Consider the following 19,238-nt stretch of genomic DNA (forward strand, 5'->3'; position numbering starts at 1 on the left):
CTAACAGTTGTTTTAGCATTGTTTTATTTAGTTTTTACTCATTTCACATCATGATTTTTAAGTAAATGTATAGAAATACTTACTTGTATATTATTCTTTATGTTGTTTACTGTAATGCATTATTAGTGTTGTCATTTAAATAGTTACATTTACTAGCTCTTTTATCATTCACATTCATCGCAAACAATTCCTGTCATAAATACTTAAACATTTGATAGCATTTTGATAAGCAATAGATTATGTGCATTATGGAACATAGAAAGTTAATCTGGACGAGACCCTATATGTTCTTCCTGCTGTTCTATGCAGAGGTGAAAAGAATAATAAAATATTCTAAGCAAGTTAAAGTACTGTTACTTAAATAAAATTGTACTTAAATACAAAAAAAAATTACCAGTCTTTTCACCAGAGTAAAATTTACTGAGTTACTTTTTTGGGGGGTTGGGATTCGATTGTGTAAGTAATACCTTTACAAGTTAAAGTGCATTAACAATAACAAACAAACAAACAACACCACAGTACATGACTTGAGTCTAATGTGAGTTATGCACTACGCAGCAAAAAAAAATTCTCCTGTTATAATGTCATTCATAAGAATGAGAGAAATCACAAATGCAGATTCAGAATTCAGACGGTGAGCACTGAACAACTTTCACTAGCGTTTCTCCTGTCCGTCTCCATCTTTCTCTCTTGTGAGTCTAGCGCGTTCTCAAATAGTGCAGTGTTTTCCTGTGGAAATATTTTTAACCCCTCACATTATTTATATTGATTAAATAGATTTTTTTTACTCTGTAACGGATATGATTTAAAACGTAGTTAAGTACAACACTTGCAACAAAACATACTTAAGTAAAAGATAAATGACAGATTTGCATAAAGTGCACAAAAAAAACCTTCTCAATTATAGTAACACGAGTGAATGTAATTAATACTTTCCACCTCAGGTTCTTCGTATGTTTATGTATATTGCCTGCACTGGGTTCTCACTGTCTAAGCATAAATCCACCATGACCAAGCATGGACATGCTCAAGTGTTAGTCTACGTATGCAAGCATGGTCCAGCTCGTTCAACGGAAAGAACACACTCATTTTTCACTCGCGATTTTTTAAAAATCCATCATTTTGAAGCTTTACACAAAGAGGCGTGTATGCTGTAGCACATGCACACAGACACAGCTATATTCAGGTAGTTCCTTGTTAAACCGCGTCTGAGAAATAAATCCTGACTTCTGATGTATACATTTTGCACGTGCTGAAAACGAGCCTCACCCATGTTATAAAGCATTTATAAACTGAATGTAGGAACGTGTGAATTATCATGCACCATACGCACTGTGACTGGTGTGCACAATGTGGCAACCATTATTAGGGAATATTCTGGTGAAGAGAAGAGTACTCAGTAATTACTTAATTGAAGACATAGTGACATTTCAATAATAACATGCCAAACCCTCTCTTGAACTAATTTGTGAAGTGTAAAAAGACTCACAGGAATGTTTGTGATGACGGGTTTAGCTGATGGCAGGCCAAGGTGGAGGGATTTTGGGCTGAGGTACAGGGATTTTTTTTTAAATAATTATAATAATAACCGGATTATGAGCTATTTTCCTTTCACAAGAGGTGTCCTTCTGAAATCTCTTTTTGAGATCTGAACTGGAGCCAGTGTTTAGGAGATTAAAAAGGATAATGTGGAGCACAAACACAAAATATGTTTTATGGATAAAAAATGTGTTTAAACTTAAGATAATTGTATTTATACCAATACAAATATTGTATTCCATTATTCATTTCTTTAGAATGTTTATTCAGATTGTTTTAACCAGTTTTTAAAGGGAATCCCTTCACTCTTCAGTGCTTTTATACAGTCGATAGTTTGTTTTCTTTGAATCCGAAATGAGCTTTAAATAAAATGTGCAGTGTATTAAAGTCATCATGGGAGCAGAACTGGCCTGGTTAGCTGTCAGTCACAGGAACACTGGCCAATCATGAACATCTAGGGTTATTTCTATGGGAATTAACAGGAATATATTGGAATTAATAGGAATAAAGTGGGAATTTACCAAATTGCAGGTTAGCCTATAAGAGGGAACTTAAATATAGTTGAGAACAAATATAACCTTGCAGGATAATCTTGATTTAAACAACCGGATTTAATGCAATTCCCTGCACATTCACGAATCATATGCACACTTACTGCAGGGTTATTGAGGCCACACCCCCTACATAAACTGTGTTTTATTCCATAACATAACACACTTCATTTCTTGAATCCTGCAAACAAAATGATGTCAAAAAAATGTCCATCATGGCAAGAATTCATGTAAAATTGCATAAATATTACATACATTTATGTTTAAAACTCCCTTGTGCTGTGAATCAAAGTCAAAAATGTCATTTTTTTCAATCTGTATTAGTTTGCATGCATGTCAGCTGATCACCAAACTAAATGTTTTTTATTTTATGTTTGTATATGATACTGTTTATATAAATTTCCCCAAAAGTTTTTATTAATTTCCATAAATACATGCTAACGAATTTCCAAAATTCCCATTTTAAAATGCTAACATGAGTGGCGACAAACCCAATGGCATTTCATTTTACTCTATTAACCGCAGTGTTAAAAACATTCAGCATAATTTATTGTAGTGTTGTTTTTTTTAGCTTGATTGATTTTAAATGTGATATAAAATAGATATGTGTGTAAATAGGTGTTTCTGACACACTGTAGGGTGACCCTGGACTACCAGGTGTGCCTGGTTTACCAGGGATTCCTGGCAAAGATGGAGAAAATGGCCTGAAAGGACACCAGGGGGCTCCTGGGATACCTGGCCCAAAGGTAGAGCAATGAAATGCTCTACTTATCAACTTATCAACAATACTAACTTTACACTATGCAATGTTTAAATATGGTCACTTCTTATTTTTTCTTATTTTTTTTTTTTAAACATAAGGGCCCTCTTGGCTATAAAGGAGAATTTGGCTCACCTGGTGAAAAAGGAGATGAGGTAAGAAAAAAAAAAAAAAAAAAAAAAGAATGTTCATTGGTCCAGGTCCACAATCCAGATAACATAAAAGCAATGTTATTTATATGCTTAGGGTATTATTGGAGGAGATGGCCGCAGTGGAGATGTAGGAGAACCTGGAGAGAAAGTAAGGTGTATTCTAAATTAAATATTATAGCCAGTTCTGAACAAGTAAACATTCACTCAATTATTTAAAATGGGTATGGTTGATAATTTGGATCTGTCGCCACCTAGTGGTTGTATAAATAGCAGTTTTTTTTGCCTATTGAACGAAGTCATGTGAAATAAGAATTTAAAAACTGTTTATTTTGTGTTATATCATACAATCGTTTCTCATTTAGGGATATAAAGGGCTGCCTGGGTCATCTGGCCCTCCTGGCCCTCAAGTAAGTTAATCAAATATATAATATCGCTCTTTGTTATTGTCTGTATAAGTAACATAATACAGTACATGCTATAAAAGTAAAATTGTCTCCACTTGCAGGGGCCGCATGGGATTAGAGGGATTGTGGGTCTTGAGGGCCCTCCAGGGACAGATGTAAGTAAAGCCAAACATTTCAATATGACACAAAGTTTCCATCAAAACACCAGGTTATCCTGCCTGTTGGAAATTTTCAGTCATGATTAAAGTTATGCTACCTATTATCTATTATTAATCTGGTCTGCTTTTCAGGGGGAAGATGGATTTGATGGCCCACCAGGTCCACTGGGTCCACCAGTAAGAAATCTGAACAATTAATAAATAGTATACACGGTTCTGTAGTCACATTTCGTTTGCATTATATTCACACTTACATTTTATTTTCCATTCAGCAAGCACATTATTCAAACCGTCTGTCTGAGATTTACACTCTCAGGACCACTTTTGGGATTAATAAAATAATAAGGCATATACCTAGAAATCTCAAACTGGGCTTGTCTCACTTATACATGTGCATTTGAGGAAAGCTTACAACATGTAGCTCAATGTTTTTGAATATAATTTTCTCTGTCTTTTAAAATCAGGTCAGCATAGATGCTTCTCAGATCTGGATAGCTGAGGCTGCCTGATATATAGGGCAGAAAATGAGAAAATCTCAGTCTGCTTAAAGTGCTGCTTCATCAGCGTGTTCATTAATCCATGGGCATTTTGAATGCAGCATAAATGAACAGCATTATGAATAAACATGCATCCTGCTCAAACATTCATTTGCATTTATTGTCACATTAATTGTTACATTTACTACATAAGCACATTAAATGAAAACAAATAAGAGAACAATTGTTTTTTTTTTTTTTTGGGAAGCAGAACTGCATTTTCATACCTACTCAAGCTTCACACTTTTTGTTATAGACTTACACCGAGCAGGCATAACTTTATGGGCACTGATCAGGCAGAACATTATGACCACCTTCCTAATATTGTGTTGGTCCTGCTTTTGATGCCAAAACAGTCCTGACCCATTGAGCGTTAACTTCTTCAGCAATTTGAGCTACAGTAGTCCATCACTCCCCCCCTTGTAAACAAAATATTCACTTGCTGCTTAATATTTCCCACCCGCTAACAGGTGCCATGATGAAGAGATAATCAGTGTTATTTACTTCACCGGTCATAAAGTTCTTCCTGGTCGGTGTACAGCCAATAAATGTTGGTGGAACCCAGATTGTTAGATTGAGGTGTTTTCTCTGATTTGTATTAAACATTATTTACATGTATAAATTTTTCCTAATAAAAAGTTCATACTCATTCATTACCTATTTTTGAAATATTTGCACAGGGCCCTCCAGGTATCACAGGTTTTGTTGGTGCTCAGGGCGTAAATGGCTCACGGGTACGTCTGCATATGATTTTACAAGTCTCTTGTGATTCTTCTTACTCATTCCATTCTGCAAAACATCAGAAGCACCAAGCTGTCTCTGTAGTGTCTCTGTAGGGTTTGACTGTGTTATTCTCTGCTTTGCTTTGCAGGGGGAGCCTGGACCTGCAGGAAACACCGGCCCCCCAGGGCTTCAGGTATGTGATTAGTGTCACAATCCTTCACTGTTGGAAAAAACCTTCACCTTTAAAAGACTAATATCCATATTATCTCCGTGCCTTCAACAGGGTGCTCTGGGATTGGAGGGACAGATTGGGCCTCCAGGGCTACGGGGCCCACAGGTCAGACCTGGTTTTTATTGAAACATCAAAGTTAGAAGATTACATATTACATTCATGACATGGTACTTTTCTTCACCCCTTCAATTATAATAGATTATTAGCTTCAAAGGTATTTGAAGCAAGGGCACACTATGACAAGGAATGACACACTTTAACCTCCATTCCAGACGTTAATATACCTCTCTTTCTGCAACAAAAAATACTGCAAAGTATATTATAGAATGTGCATTGCTCCTTTATTGCTCAGTGCTTGCTATTTTAGGGTAGCTGGATTAAAATTTGGCTGTTTAGACTAATTTCACATACTCTATGTTTCAACAATGGGACTCTGTCAGTCAGTCAGTCATTTAGTCACTCACTTAGTCAGTCACTTATTCACTCAGTCAGTCAGTCACTCAGTGACTCAGTCACTCACTCACTCAGTCAGCCACTCACTAACTCATTCATTCACTTAGTCACTTAGTGACTCAGTCAGTCAGTCAGTCAGTCACTCAGTCAGTCATTCACTTATTCACTCACTCACTCAGCCACTTATTAACTCATTCATTCACTTAGTCAGTCACTCAGTGACTCAGTCATTCACTCACTTACTCACTCACTCACTTATTCATTCACTTAGTCAGTCATGCAGTGACAGTCAGTCAGTCAGTCAGTCAGTCAGTCACCACTCACTCACTCACTCCTTCATTTTGTCAGTCAGTCACTTAGTCAGTCAGTTAGTCACTCACTTACTCACTTTTAGTCAGTCAGTCAGTCACTCACACACTCAGTCATTTAGTTAGTCAGTCAATTACTAAGTCAGTCACTCACTCCCCCACTCACTACTTCATTTAGTCAGTCAGTTACTCAAGCATCACTCACTTACGTACTCACTCATTCACTCAGTCAGTCAGTCACTCAGTTATTCATTCTCTTACTCACTCAGACAGTCATTCCATCAGTTAGTCACTTAGTCAATCAGTCAGTCAGTCAGTCAGTCACTCACTCACTCACTCACTCACTCACTCACTCACTCACTCATTTACCCCTTCATTTAGCCAGTCAGTCAGTCACTCAGTCATTCAGTCAATCACACACTTCTTCATTTAGTCAATCAGTCACTCAGTCATTCAGTCACACTCAGTCAGTCAGTCTCTTACTCACTCAGTCACTCAGTCACTCAGTCACTCACGCTCTCACTCACTCACTCACTCACTCACTCACTCACTCACTCACTCACTCACAGGCCAAGTCCAACCACTTTCCTCTGTTGGCAGCAAAAAAAAATCAAATAAAAATTCTAGATGCAGCATAATACAGAGCGAGATTTGTGCACTTTCTTATAATGCTGTAATGGTTTGTAATGTAAACAGTAACAAATTTCGCTGTTAACAGATTCATAAGATATAGCAGTTACAAATCTATATTTCACAAATTAGAGGACAAACTGAGCCCAATTTATTTGTGAAAATTTGTGAAGACTGAGCTTTTATAATAGGATAAATATTTGCACATGTTTACAGGGTCAACCTGCCAGAGAAGGCACACCAGGCCCAAAAGGAGATGCTGTAAGTTTGTATTATCATTACGTATTTATTTATAATTTTGTATATTGTTTAAGTCACAATCACATTAATGCTCATCAATATGTAATGAAGCTGATAATTCTATTGTAAAATTTCAATTTTATAGAAGTTTCAGCAAACACTTAAGCTGCATATCTGTGTTTTAGGGACCTATTGGGCCAACAGGGCTTCGAGGGGAGACAGGGTCTGAGGGCCCCATGGTAAGTAATACAATATGCCTGATTCACTTTCATGTTTTTAAATAGACATTCCAGAGCCAACACTGCAAACGTCTCACATAATAATCTTCAGATTTAAAGTATTAACCCCGTCTTCTTGTCCCCTTTTGAGATCGCTTTTAATCTTACGTTAGGTCATTGCCATGCCTGTGCTTCATTTTTGTTGAGCATTCAAGGATGTTCCGAAAATCTACATCCTCAAGTGATTTCCCAGCAGATGGCCACATTGTTACATCCAGTAAAACTGTAAAACATGACGTGACAATTTCTCCATGTGGTTTATATCCAACTTTGATAACTTTTATGACTCGTATCACTGATATTATATTGAGAGTCAGACCAGCTGGCATGGATTATCTTCTTTGCACCACTTAAAGATCTGGATTAAGTAAAATCATCACTTTTACAAACACTTTTTGAAGCCACACAAATGGAATCTTATGTTTCATGTCATCAGAGAATCCACAGAACTGAATGTCCATGTAACGTGATGTCCAGCTGAACAGCTCGTTTATATTAGAACCAGTTTGTCATTTGTTAGAAATGGTGTCATTGTTTGTGCTCATAACAGTTAAATACATGAGAAATGTTCTAGCATTTTAATAGTCAAATTCAATAGCTGTGGTAGTCATTTTTATTTTTTCATCAGCTTGCCTTTGAGAAAGTGGCTTTTTAATTCTGCCTATTAGTTTGCTTACATGGATGCAGGATGATTTTCACATGCAGAATATTTTCAATCTTTATTGGTACTAGTCATAAATGTGTCCTTACAGATTAGGGTGAGGGGGTACACAAATATGCATTCACACAACATAAGAAGCATTTGCATGTTTTACTGTTATCTGTATTTTTTCCATCCGTAAAAAAAAAAAATTGCCAATTTGATTCACTTTTATTAGTAAATGGGCTCATTACAGCAATCTTAGATTTAAGCATATGGAATGGAATAAAACCAGATATGTTTCTGAAATACAGAACATTCAGTTATTCAAGCGCAAATTATGAACTAGCATTAGCTGCATCGAAACAAGCTTTCATATAATGTATTTTATAAGGCAATTATCACTCAGATCCAAGAAACACAGAAAATTTCTTTTTACTAAAGCTGAGATCAAACCAGGTAGAAACTGTAGCTACATCCAGCTTCATCTAGCTAGTAGTTATGTGTATATTTATAGCATAGAGGTTTTTTTTCATCTTAGCTTTTGACCAACTCAGATTGAACTGAACTCATATTAAAACTTAATAGTATACAATAAATAATTAAAATTTTCAATTATACTATCAGCATGAGTTTTATAAGAAAATACAGTTCAGTACAAGCAATACTGAATGTCAGAGATCATGCAGGCAGCATCAAACAAGAAATATCCATAATCAGACAAGGGGTTAGGGTTAAAACCAGAAAGCACAGAACTCTTCAAAAACAAGGCTCAGTCTAATCCTGCACTTGTCTTTGCAATGAACAACAGAAACAGCAAAGTTTAAATAAACAAAGTAATTAAGGCTTAACAGCATACAGATGAACAGAATGCGTAACAAACCAACAGGTCAAGTGGAGACAAGACCAACACAAATCCAAGACACATGTCAGAACAAACAAAATCCCATAGAGCAGCACGAAAATAAACAACAGCCATTACATCAGTCATGTTTTAGTATTGATATAAAATTAAATATAACCCCAGAAACATGTGATTACATGCAGTTCTGTGGGGTAAAAAAGTATTTGCCCCCTTTCTGGTTTTGTATTTTTTTTTGCATATTTGTCACAGTTTAATTATATTTAAATACTACACAAAGATAACTCAAGTAGATATAAAATGCAGTTTTTTAATTGTGATTTTATTTATTAAGGGAAAAATGCTCTCCAAACCTACCTGGCCCATTTATAAATCATTAATGTAATTAACCACATTTTTCAGTCACTGTGGCTACTCACTGCGTACCAGAAATAAGATTTGATCTTAAAGCTAGAAAATCTGTATGCAAAACGCAAAAGAATTAGCTTTAGCTAGCACTATGACGCTATGGATTTTTTTTTACATTTTCATACAGCTTTTCTAACTTCAAAGAGGAGAAAATCGACAAAAAAGGACAAGAAAGGAGAAAATCCTGACAGTTTCACATATTGAGGGAGTGAATGAATGAAGGATGGAAGGAATGAAGGCATTTGTTAAAATATGCTAAAATAAGCAGAACAGTTTAGTAGATCATATCTTTAAAAATATACACACACACACACCCTCTTACCTAAACATTTTTATTACCCAAATTAGAGTGAACTAAATGTAAACTACTGAATTAAATATTTCCATTTATTTTATTTTAATCAATTAATTTTTATGAATTCAAGATAAAAAAAAAAAGCATGTATGTTGGTTTTCTTTATCATGATGCACTCAGGCATTCAAATTCCATGTAATCAATTGTTGTCTCATTTCATTTTATATCAGGGTGCATTAGGAACACCGGGTCCAAAAGGATTTATAGGTGTTCGAGTAAGTGCATCTTTTAACCCCCTTTCCTTCAACTTAAATTTAATTGAAAAATAATCACACATTTCTGATTTCATGTGCATGGCTACCAATATTAACTGCAGTTAGAATAAGCTTTCATTTTTTTTTTAATGCATTGTGTGTTCACTGTATGAAATGTAAAGGAAGATCTCAGGTTGTTGATCAATTTCTGATATGTTGAGCAGGGTAAGAGGGGACCTGAAGGAAACAAGGGAGAAGCTGGGCCAAAAGGTGAAAAAGTAAGTTCCAGTCAGGATTTTATTAGTTCAATGCTGAAATGTTGTCTGATCTGAAATACATATTTTTTTTAGATTGAAATAATGATTAATATATGTGACTTTGGGTCTGTTCTCTGTTGTCTGATCTGAAATACATATTTTTTTTAGAGTGAAATAATGATTAATATATGTGACTTTGGGTCTGTTCTCATTTTTACTAACTCAGGGTATTAAAGGAAACCCAGGGATACCAGGTTTCCAGGGTGAACAAGGACCCACTGGTTTTCCAGGGTTTCCAGGGGTCAAAGGTCAACCTGGACCAAGAGGCAGACAGGTACTAATGTTATTAGTATGAATTTAATGTTATTATTGTTTTTGTACATTTATTAAAATTCACATTTATTTGTCTATATTCATCCATTCATTCATTCATATACATCAGCATAATTTTGTTCCTCACTATTTTGTCTACTCAATTTTATATATATTTTTTTATATTTTTCTTTCTCTTAGGGAGAAGATGGTGAGGTGGGACCACAAGGCAAATCAGGAAAGGAAGGAACAAAAGTGAGATGTGTACAATGCTAGAATAATTTGCCTGTTGACGTCCAGTTTTGTTTTGCTGTATTACTGTGTACAATTTTCCACTCTTCCACTGTCAGCTATTTCAGTTCAGTTTTATTTGTATAGCACGTTTAACAATGGAAATTATTATCCAGTGGTGGACAGTTACAGAGTAAATGTAATTTATTACTGTACATACAGTAAGTAGCTTTTCTTAGGTTTCTGTACTTTACTTTCCCATCTAGGGAGATTCTGACTTTAACTTCACTACATTTCAACTAGATTACTTTTTTATTCAAACTACATTTTCCGAAATCAGTCATTGCTTTTTATTTATTAAAACGTAACTGGTCAAGCACACAACAAGCCACCAATCAGGGTAGAGCGTGCGCTCTGTTTTGAACTTGTTTTGTTTGGCGCTCGGTGGTATAACCAGTAGCACAAACATACATTTCAGCATCAGTTTAACAGCAAGCAAAACATTTTGAGAAGAATAAACAATGGAAAAAATTCTAACTTTAACTTGTTACAACACTCGTGGCCTTTTTGCAAATTTTTTAAAAGTAGTCAAAAAGTTTTGGGCTCATTTTTTACATGATTACATGATCATTTTAACAGATATAATTAGTGCTTGAGCAGTAATATCGTTCTATCATTGTGGTCTTTTCACATAAATTGAGTCTTGTGATAAAAATAATATTAATACGAACATTATAGCCATAATGAACAATAGTACTTAAGTGAAAGTTTAAAGGGAGCATTTTTACTTTTACTGGAGTCATATTTTAGCTACTGTATGTCTACTTTTACTCAAGAGCTTAGTTTGTGCACCACCACTGGCACCACCACTAGTGTGTGTCCACCACTGGCATTATCACATGCTGTTGGATTTATCACATCTTGTTTTTGTCTAGTTTGTTTGCTGCTTGTCTGACCTTTAACTACATTCTTGTAAATGAACTCTACAATGAACTCTACAATTATGTCCAACACAAATCTTTTTTAATTTCTTACAACCTAGTTTTTTTCATATACTTTTTTTTTTGCAAATGAAATTCTTATATATAATAAGTATAGCTATTATTGTCATATTAATAATAAAAATAAGAATAATAATAACAGTGCAATCCTGTTAATGTGAAAACACCCTGAAGAGGTACAGCTACCGAACTACAGCTCATGCATGTACAAGGTTTTAGAGATATATTCATAACGGTTTGTTGGGATTTTTTAATGTGTTTTTAACGTTAAGACTTTATGTAACATATTTAATTTGTCATAAAGGGGAACAGGGGACCAGAGGGTCGAAAAGGAAAACCAGGACCGAGGGGACCAATGGTAGGAGAGAACTATTTTGAAATCTGTTTTACTAATAGAGGTCTGATGTCTTTTTTAGATCCTGGAGATCTAAAATAAATAAATAATAAAGAAATAAAATAAAAATAAATAAATAAAAATGAGCAACATTTTAGGGATATTGTAATAGGTTCATAAAACTCATATTTTTACATTTATTTGAGTCTTGGATTATGTAGATCAGATTCTTTGTTACAGCACAACACTTAGAAATGATAATCATCTTACAATGCATTATAAGTGTTGGTTAATGGTTGCCTGACTGATTGTTGTATCTGTCTGAACGTCAGGGTCGTACAGGTCAAAGAGGTCATGCTGGAATGCCTGGAACTCCGGTGAGATTATATTTTTAAGACACACAATAACAGATCCCAAAGTGCAAAATTTCAGAATGTCCGATTTGTTTTGTTTCAATATTCCAGGGATTTCCAGGTCCTCAAGGAGGAGTCGGGCCTGAAGGAAAGCCTGGTACACAGGTTCCCATTCTATATTCTCATACCACAATTACTGTTTATTGCTTGTATCCATGTCAGCATGAAGAACAGAGTGTGGAAGAAGCAGCTGCTTTTTGTTTACGGTTTCGAAGATGATTTAAGTTCAAATAATTCTCCAATACTTTCTTACCAGTTGCCACACAAAATGTCTAAAATGGTTCTGGCTTGGAAATGCATTAAACAGGACTATGGAAAGCCATTTGAGTCTAATAATAATAGAATGTGCTAGTTTTATTTCATAAGCTGCCAACTAATAGAAGTGGGAGCCATATTGTTAAACTAAGGCCACATTTGCCTCAGTTTATGTAATAATTACAGTAATGAAAATTCCCACAATGTACTGGTTTATTACCATAGCAATATTATTCCCATTGAAAAAAATATTTGACCTTTTATTTTCTGTTTCCTGCCTTATTCGTTGTGAAACAAGTGTTTATGTTTAAAGAAAAACAGCATTTAGATGCTTCTACTCAAGAAATGTCCTGCAACCTCAAAAGCTTAAACTCAATGCAGTTGATTACAAAAAAAATGTGAGTTAGTAGTCCATACTGCTATTAATTGGAATTGAATATAATCAAATCAATCTTGTATTTTCTAAGTGAACAATAAATCATTATTTGTAGACATTTTTACTTTTGTATAGTCATAAATGTTACACATTAATTTTTAACAAGACGATAAATTATATGACAAAAGATTCTAATCTGGAAATTAGCAAAAAGGAAAGTCAAGGAATAATTTATTACTGTATATCTAATAGTCTTATGATTGGTTTACTGTAATCTTATAATATGAAAGGCTCGATAGATTTGACTATTATTGCAGCTACATAACCTGAATCAGAAATGTTAAAAATAAAAAAAATAAAAATTAATTACATTTAAACTTTAAACGTTAAGCCGAGTCTGATTATGGTCCTGTATCCAGTAGGTAAAATAAGTACATGTTAAAGCTTAATGAGTAAGGTTTATTAATTTGTTTGATGTTTATGTTAATGTTTTTAATGCATATTTCTGTGTATTAATGTTCGATTTGTAATATTTTAATATATACAGTATAAGCAAAGCTTCAGTTAAACACAAGTGGCGATTATATATCTTACTTTAAGTGTATTGATTTTATTGCTTAATAGTTTTTTTTTTGTATTCTTAGGGACCCCAAGGTGCTTCGGGTAACCCAGGAGAAAAAGGACAAATGGTGAATACAGTCTCAGCCTCAGGCAGTGATATAAAAGCGGATTCTTTCTTTTTTATGTACCGTATGTGTTTTTCTGTTATTTCTCGGCTCCTATCATTAAGCTCTAGATGTTATTTGACAGCACTGTGGTGCTGAAATAAGCAGCTCTTGTTGGTAAACTGGCGATCATGTTTTATAGTCAATATTATAGTTTCATAAAAAAAAAGGATTTTTCTGAGTGCAAATCGGATTCTTGTTGAATGTTGAATACTCAACATTCAACAAAATATGAGTTGCTGAAAACGTAATGGTGACTATAATCAGCTGGGAAAAAAAAACACTAAAACACATAGCTTTGTAGTAATATGTGCCCTTTTTTCCCCCTTATGCATACAGGGCTTACAAGGCATTGCTGGGGAGCCTGGTATAGATGGATCTTCAGGACCTCCGGTGAGCTTCCTTTTATCTTCACCCTTCAGTTTTAAATATATATACTCTATATAATCTTATTCATAGTGTGGGCAATTTTATTTATTATTAAAATAAGCAACTGAAGGTTGATATTAGACAAATGAGACTTCATTTATTTGCAAGCAGTGTAAGCTTAAAGCAAAATTACACTGATGCTGATTTATATTTGGGCTAGTACACCTGTGTACACATACTCATTCATCAATAATAAATGATGTATTAAAAATAAATCTGACCTTCAGAAAATAAGGATTAGTGCAATGCTGCCAAAAGCATATTTGTTTAGTTTAAACTTGACTAATCTTCAGTATGATTGATAAATGACTTGATGAAGGACTTATATCACCTTCTAACTTTATACTTTAACTTACATATTTTGAACGGTAATACTGTAATTATCATACTATGTCATGCACACAATCACCTAAAATTATAAAGGTTTAGATTCCCTGCCATAGGGGAAAGCAATTACAATGGTGAAAATAACATGTATAATACAAAGCATATTTGTAATATGCAGATGTCATTTAATATCTATGGACGATGCATGACAGCAAAAAGCACAACCTACAGTATATTGCACTGATCTTGCTGCTCTCTTTCATTAAAGAAAGTGCCAAAATTGTGCCACAGGTACACTATATTTCCAAATGTTTGCAGACACCTGACTTTAGGATGCCTCTGCATGTGGTTTAATACAATTTGTGTTCACTTGAACTTGGAAACCCAAACCTGTTCCAGCATGGCAGTGCCCCTGTGCACAAAGCCAACTCATACAAGATATGGTTTGGAGAGGAAGATCTTGAGTGTCCTGCTTTAGAGCATTGCTCTCACCCTACTGAACCTTCAGGATAAATTAGAACACTGACTGCATCCCAGGCCTCCTCACTTACATTATAAGAGCAAATTGGGACTAAATGTGGAATGCAATGCTCAGAAATCACATACCGTACTTATGACCAGGTGTCATAAGTATAACTTTTGGCAATATAGTGTAAATGTGATACAGCTTAAAAATCAAACAATGCTTACCCATTGTATCACATGTACTTTTAGGAGTTTTTAATGAAATTCAGAGAATGTTTTTGACAATTCGGTCACGAATAATTCAATAATTTGATAATCGATATACCACATAATTATACTCTTATGTACACCAATTTTATTTGCAGGGACCACCTGGACAAGAAGGACCCATTGGCAGTCCAGGTCTACCAGGAGAGAGGGTAATTGTGTTCCAGTGTTTTTGCTTGTTTAGACCATTTATTAAGTAGGTACCAGCTAATAATTGATGTTTCTTATTTTTTTCAGGGGTTTTATGGAAAGCCAGGAGCAGTGGGACCTCAGGGCTCTGTTGGCATGTATGTAAGTGATGCTTCTGCAGGGGTCTCCAGGAAGTGGGGCTTTTTAATTAACAATGTTTGTACCTAATAGAAAGCAAAATGCAATTTTCCCCTTTATACTAGTTACCATACATATGCATATATATATATATATATATATATATATATATATATATATATATATATATATATATATATATATCAATAGAGAAATTGATGTAGTGATCGGAGATATTAGGCATATCTGCTTGTCAACAAAGATTGTTTTCACTTTTTAATAGCAAATATGTTAATCATTATTTACAGCAAAGTAATAAATGTGAGGTTCAGGTTTAAAACTGGTACAACATATTCACATGCTTTTTAATGCAGTAGCATGTGATGTATATTTTTTAATAGGGTATAAATACACATAAAAACAAAGCCCTCAGTCTGTCTTTGCTTTAATTAGCTTTCATAAGACAGCTGTCTTATAGTGTTTGTCTTTACCCTAAGGGTTTCCCCGGAAGCACAGGCACACGAGGAAGACCAGGACACGTAGGAGAACGGGTGACTACAATTTCATATGCATAATATTGTTATATAATAGTCATAAGTGTAAAGCTTCGAAATTGTAAGAAAAAAAATTGATCAAAGTATGTAACCGATAGGGAGAAGCTGGAGTGAAAGGACCCCCAGGACCAATTGGGAAGCCTGGACCTTCAGTAAATCTTCTGATTATATATAATGTTTATTTATGTATATCTGCATCAGATAAAAAGTCAGATTTAGGGTATATATAAACATGTATGACTCATGTTCTTTTCAAGGGAACAACAGGTACACCAGGAGAAAGAGGACCTCCAGGACCACAAGTGAGATTCTTTATTACAAAACATAATCACCATAGAGTCTACAGTGTGCTTCAATGTTTTTAATGCTTATTTGTAATGCAAATGCCAATAGTGCTAACATCTATCACTTCTTCTATATTTTTATAACACATTGCATTATTCATTACTTATTGCATCTCATTGCATCTCCTCAGGGCAGACAAGGAGATCCTGGACCTCAAGGAATAGAAGGAGCATGTGTAAGTCATATTTTATTTAATATATTTCTTTCCAAATGCGTACCACCATAATGATTCACATATTCATTAAAATAGGATATACGGAAAAAAATTAAGGCACGAACAATAGTGCTCATTTATCAGAAAAGTTCTCAATTAACTCTTAAAATGTAACTTACATTTCTCAGCCATTTCATAAAAAATACTTGAAACAAGAACAGTCTTAGTAACTACCTGTCTTAAACTTAGCTTTCAAATATTTAAAATTGAAAAGGTATTTCTGTATTTAATTTTTTATTTTACATTCCTATATGTGCAAAGTGAAATGAATATAAAATTATATGATTTACATTTGCCATTTCAACAGTAGTTTTAATATGAAAATTACCTATTAATTGTAACGCTTTGTAAGTTGCAAAATGAATATAAAAATTCACTACCTACATTGATTTGATATGTGTAACATGTCCAAACAGAAATGGAAATGTTATTTGTCCTAAATGCATTTAGACTCACGGTTAGGACACTTAGGATTGTATTTTTTATCATAACGCCTTGGAATATTTGTAGCATAATTCAATGTGCTTTTCAAAATGCATTCTGAGCATGAAATGAAATGTGTAGCAGCCTGAAATATACTAGTGGTGAACAAAGATGTCAGAAAACCAGACTACAAGGTATTGCAAAAAGGTAGCAAAATGGTGATGTAAATGTGTTTAAATGCATTTAATGCATTGACAATTTGGCAGCTTCTCAGAGAAACTGTGGAATGTGGTTTGCCATGATGGAGAGTGGGCATGGTCAGTTCTGTTTGCATTTTCAAATCAACATCCATTCCTCAAGGGGTATTAAATAAAAATGCATTTTCAAACCACTTAAGTGTCAATGCATTAAATGCATTAAAAAGACATTTAAATCACCATTTTGCTACCTTTTTGCTATACTGTACCTTTGGCTCAGAATGCATTTTAAAATGCACATTGAATTTTGCTACAAATATCCCACAGCATCTTAACCGTGAGTCTAAATAAATTTAGGACAAACAACATTTAAATGATTATTTTGACCATTTCTGCCTGGACATGTTACACATATCGAATCAATGTGGCTAATACATTTTCATTTGAATTTTGAAATATGTTGCACATATGGTAATAAAAAATGTAAATTTAAATACAGAAATACATTGATATTTTGAATATTTAATTTTAAATAGAATTTTGCTTCCTAAGCATTTTACTATCATTTGCCTAGTGCACTGTCCATGGTGCTGAAGCAGTTGCTGATTTAAGTGCTGTTGTGGTGTTCTGGTGTTTTGGGGCAGTGATGTCATTGCATTAGGGTCGAGGACATGCTTGAGTACTGACAAGCCTACAGAGAATTGTAATAGTTTTATGGCAAAATGAAAATCACCAAATTGTAGCACAGACTATCTCAAAATGCAAGAACAAGTACATTAAAATCAACATCTACACAATGAACCTCATTTAGCAAGCTGAATACAAATAAATGTATTTTTAAATGTTTTAGAATACCCAGAATAGAAAGTTGATAGTTCATATTCTATTATCGCAGTGGTTCTCAAACTTACTCCACTTTAGATATGGTGGATTTTCAAACCCCACTGGTCCGCCATCAACCCAAAATATGGTAATTAAATACTTAAAGTTTAGAAATGTCTAATTTATTGAAAACACTTAGGAAAACACTTGGGATGGATCTATCACAGGGCAGTATGTGCACACTCATTTATGCCTAGGGCAAATCTTAGCCAAGGTTTTGGTTCAACTATGACCTGTGAGCTGCCACCAACCTGTTTCTTTGTTAAGCAATTTACAACTTTAACTTTAAACTTTTTTAAATTAAAATACTTTGCGGTACAATAAAATTGACCCACATACAATCTGTAACATATTGTAACTGTTGGTATACTTTGCAGGGTCCCCCAGGGCTGCAGGGAGCCAATGGGATGATGGGAAGACCAGGGCCTTATGGAAAAAAAGGAGCCCCAGGAGATCCAGGCCCAAGAGGGCCTCCAGGTGCCCCAGTAAGTGCAACAAATGGAAAATCTATATAAGCCTTTTCCTGAATAAAACTCTGACATTATGAGTGATGTTGTATGGCCACAGTGTATTGGTGTGTTTAATAGTGTACCTGATGAAAGTGTAAAATTCTTTCCTCAGGGCTCTCAAGGTGAAAATGGGTTGTCTGGACCAGCTGGGGAGAAAGGGGAGAAGGTGAGAATACTATGAGCTAAACTTAAATTAATTTGTGCTCAGTTTTTGAATAACTTACATGAAATTGTGTGTGAACTTCTAGGGAATACTGGGTCCTCTTGGTGACATGGGGCCTTCTGGACTTGAAGGTGAACAGGTCAGATGATCAGATTTTATAGTATGTACCAAACAAATAGAGATTTTGTTGCCACATTTGATTAATTATGTCATTTTGATGTTTTTTAGGGTCCATCAGGCCCAGACGGACCTGAGGGGTTAGTGGGGAGAAAAGGGGATCAGGTCAGGTGAAAAATGAATTAAGCATCATTGTGCTACAGGGATCTTGGATTCAGAGGTTATTGATTGTTCTTGTTTATATCTAGGGAGAAAGAGGCCTCTGTGGTAAAAGTGGTCCCCAGGGACAGAAAGGAGATAGTGGTCCACAGGGTACAAAAGGTCTGCAGGGTCCACCTGGGCTGCTGGGTAAAGAGGTAAATAGAGGTTCACTTTAGCAAACTGTATAACCAAGGTCTGGATGAATGCCACATAATACTACTAAAACAAATGTCTGGAATCTTGTATTAATCAAGGGAGATGTTGGTAAACCTGGAGATCCTGGTGGCCCTGGGCCTGTAGCAGAAAAAGTGAGCAATATTATTATTTTTTTTAAGTTGAAGTTAAATCACCCAATTTGTACCAATTGTATCGAAAAATCTGTTTCTTGTTCTTATTACCTCTTATTATATTAAAGTTTTGCGGATTTGGGTTTTTCCAGGGTGAAAAAGGCCACCAAGGGATGATTGGTTTAGAAGGGCCCTGGGGAGCTGTAGGAGAAAGAGGAGAGAGAGGAGCAAAAGGGGACAAGGGCAACACTGGTCTTATAGTAA

General features: G+C 34.8%; 1 protein-coding gene across 1 annotated transcript in view; it reads left to right on the plus strand.

Moving 5' to 3' along the window:
* Positions 1-19,238, plus strand: part of si:ch211-196i2.1 (collagen alpha-1(I) chain) — a 39,498-nt gene that overhangs the window by 7,209 nt on the left and 13,051 nt on the right. Inside the window, exons 7-39 of the mRNA XM_046867244.1 lie at positions 2,729-2,836; positions 2,952-3,005; positions 3,097-3,150; positions 3,365-3,409; positions 3,508-3,561; positions 3,697-3,741; positions 4,781-4,834; positions 4,972-5,016; positions 5,107-5,160; positions 6,663-6,707; positions 6,872-6,925; positions 9,400-9,444; positions 9,648-9,701; positions 9,907-10,014; positions 10,194-10,247; positions 11,529-11,582; positions 11,891-11,935; positions 12,023-12,076; positions 13,247-13,291; positions 13,667-13,720; positions 14,914-14,967; positions 15,053-15,106; positions 15,580-15,633; positions 15,735-15,788; positions 15,894-15,938; positions 16,112-16,156; positions 18,075-18,182; positions 18,319-18,372; positions 18,455-18,508; positions 18,598-18,651; positions 18,735-18,842; positions 18,942-18,995; positions 19,127-19,234. Coding sequence (XP_046723200.1) covers positions 2,729-2,836; positions 2,952-3,005; positions 3,097-3,150; positions 3,365-3,409; positions 3,508-3,561; positions 3,697-3,741; positions 4,781-4,834; positions 4,972-5,016; positions 5,107-5,160; positions 6,663-6,707; positions 6,872-6,925; positions 9,400-9,444; positions 9,648-9,701; positions 9,907-10,014; positions 10,194-10,247; positions 11,529-11,582; positions 11,891-11,935; positions 12,023-12,076; positions 13,247-13,291; positions 13,667-13,720; positions 14,914-14,967; positions 15,053-15,106; positions 15,580-15,633; positions 15,735-15,788; positions 15,894-15,938; positions 16,112-16,156; positions 18,075-18,182; positions 18,319-18,372; positions 18,455-18,508; positions 18,598-18,651; positions 18,735-18,842; positions 18,942-18,995; positions 19,127-19,234 — 1,971 coding nt within the window. The remainder of the gene's footprint in view (positions 1-2,728; positions 2,837-2,951; positions 3,006-3,096; positions 3,151-3,364; positions 3,410-3,507; positions 3,562-3,696; positions 3,742-4,780; positions 4,835-4,971; positions 5,017-5,106; positions 5,161-6,662; positions 6,708-6,871; positions 6,926-9,399; positions 9,445-9,647; positions 9,702-9,906; positions 10,015-10,193; positions 10,248-11,528; positions 11,583-11,890; positions 11,936-12,022; positions 12,077-13,246; positions 13,292-13,666; positions 13,721-14,913; positions 14,968-15,052; positions 15,107-15,579; positions 15,634-15,734; positions 15,789-15,893; positions 15,939-16,111; positions 16,157-18,074; positions 18,183-18,318; positions 18,373-18,454; positions 18,509-18,597; positions 18,652-18,734; positions 18,843-18,941; positions 18,996-19,126; positions 19,235-19,238) is intronic.

The sequence above is a fragment of the Silurus meridionalis genome, chromosome 15 (genome assembly GCF_014805685.1).
Source record: "Silurus meridionalis isolate SWU-2019-XX chromosome 15, ASM1480568v1, whole genome shotgun sequence".
In the NCBI taxonomy this organism is placed as follows: domain Eukaryota; kingdom Metazoa; phylum Chordata; class Actinopteri; order Siluriformes; family Siluridae; genus Silurus; species Silurus meridionalis.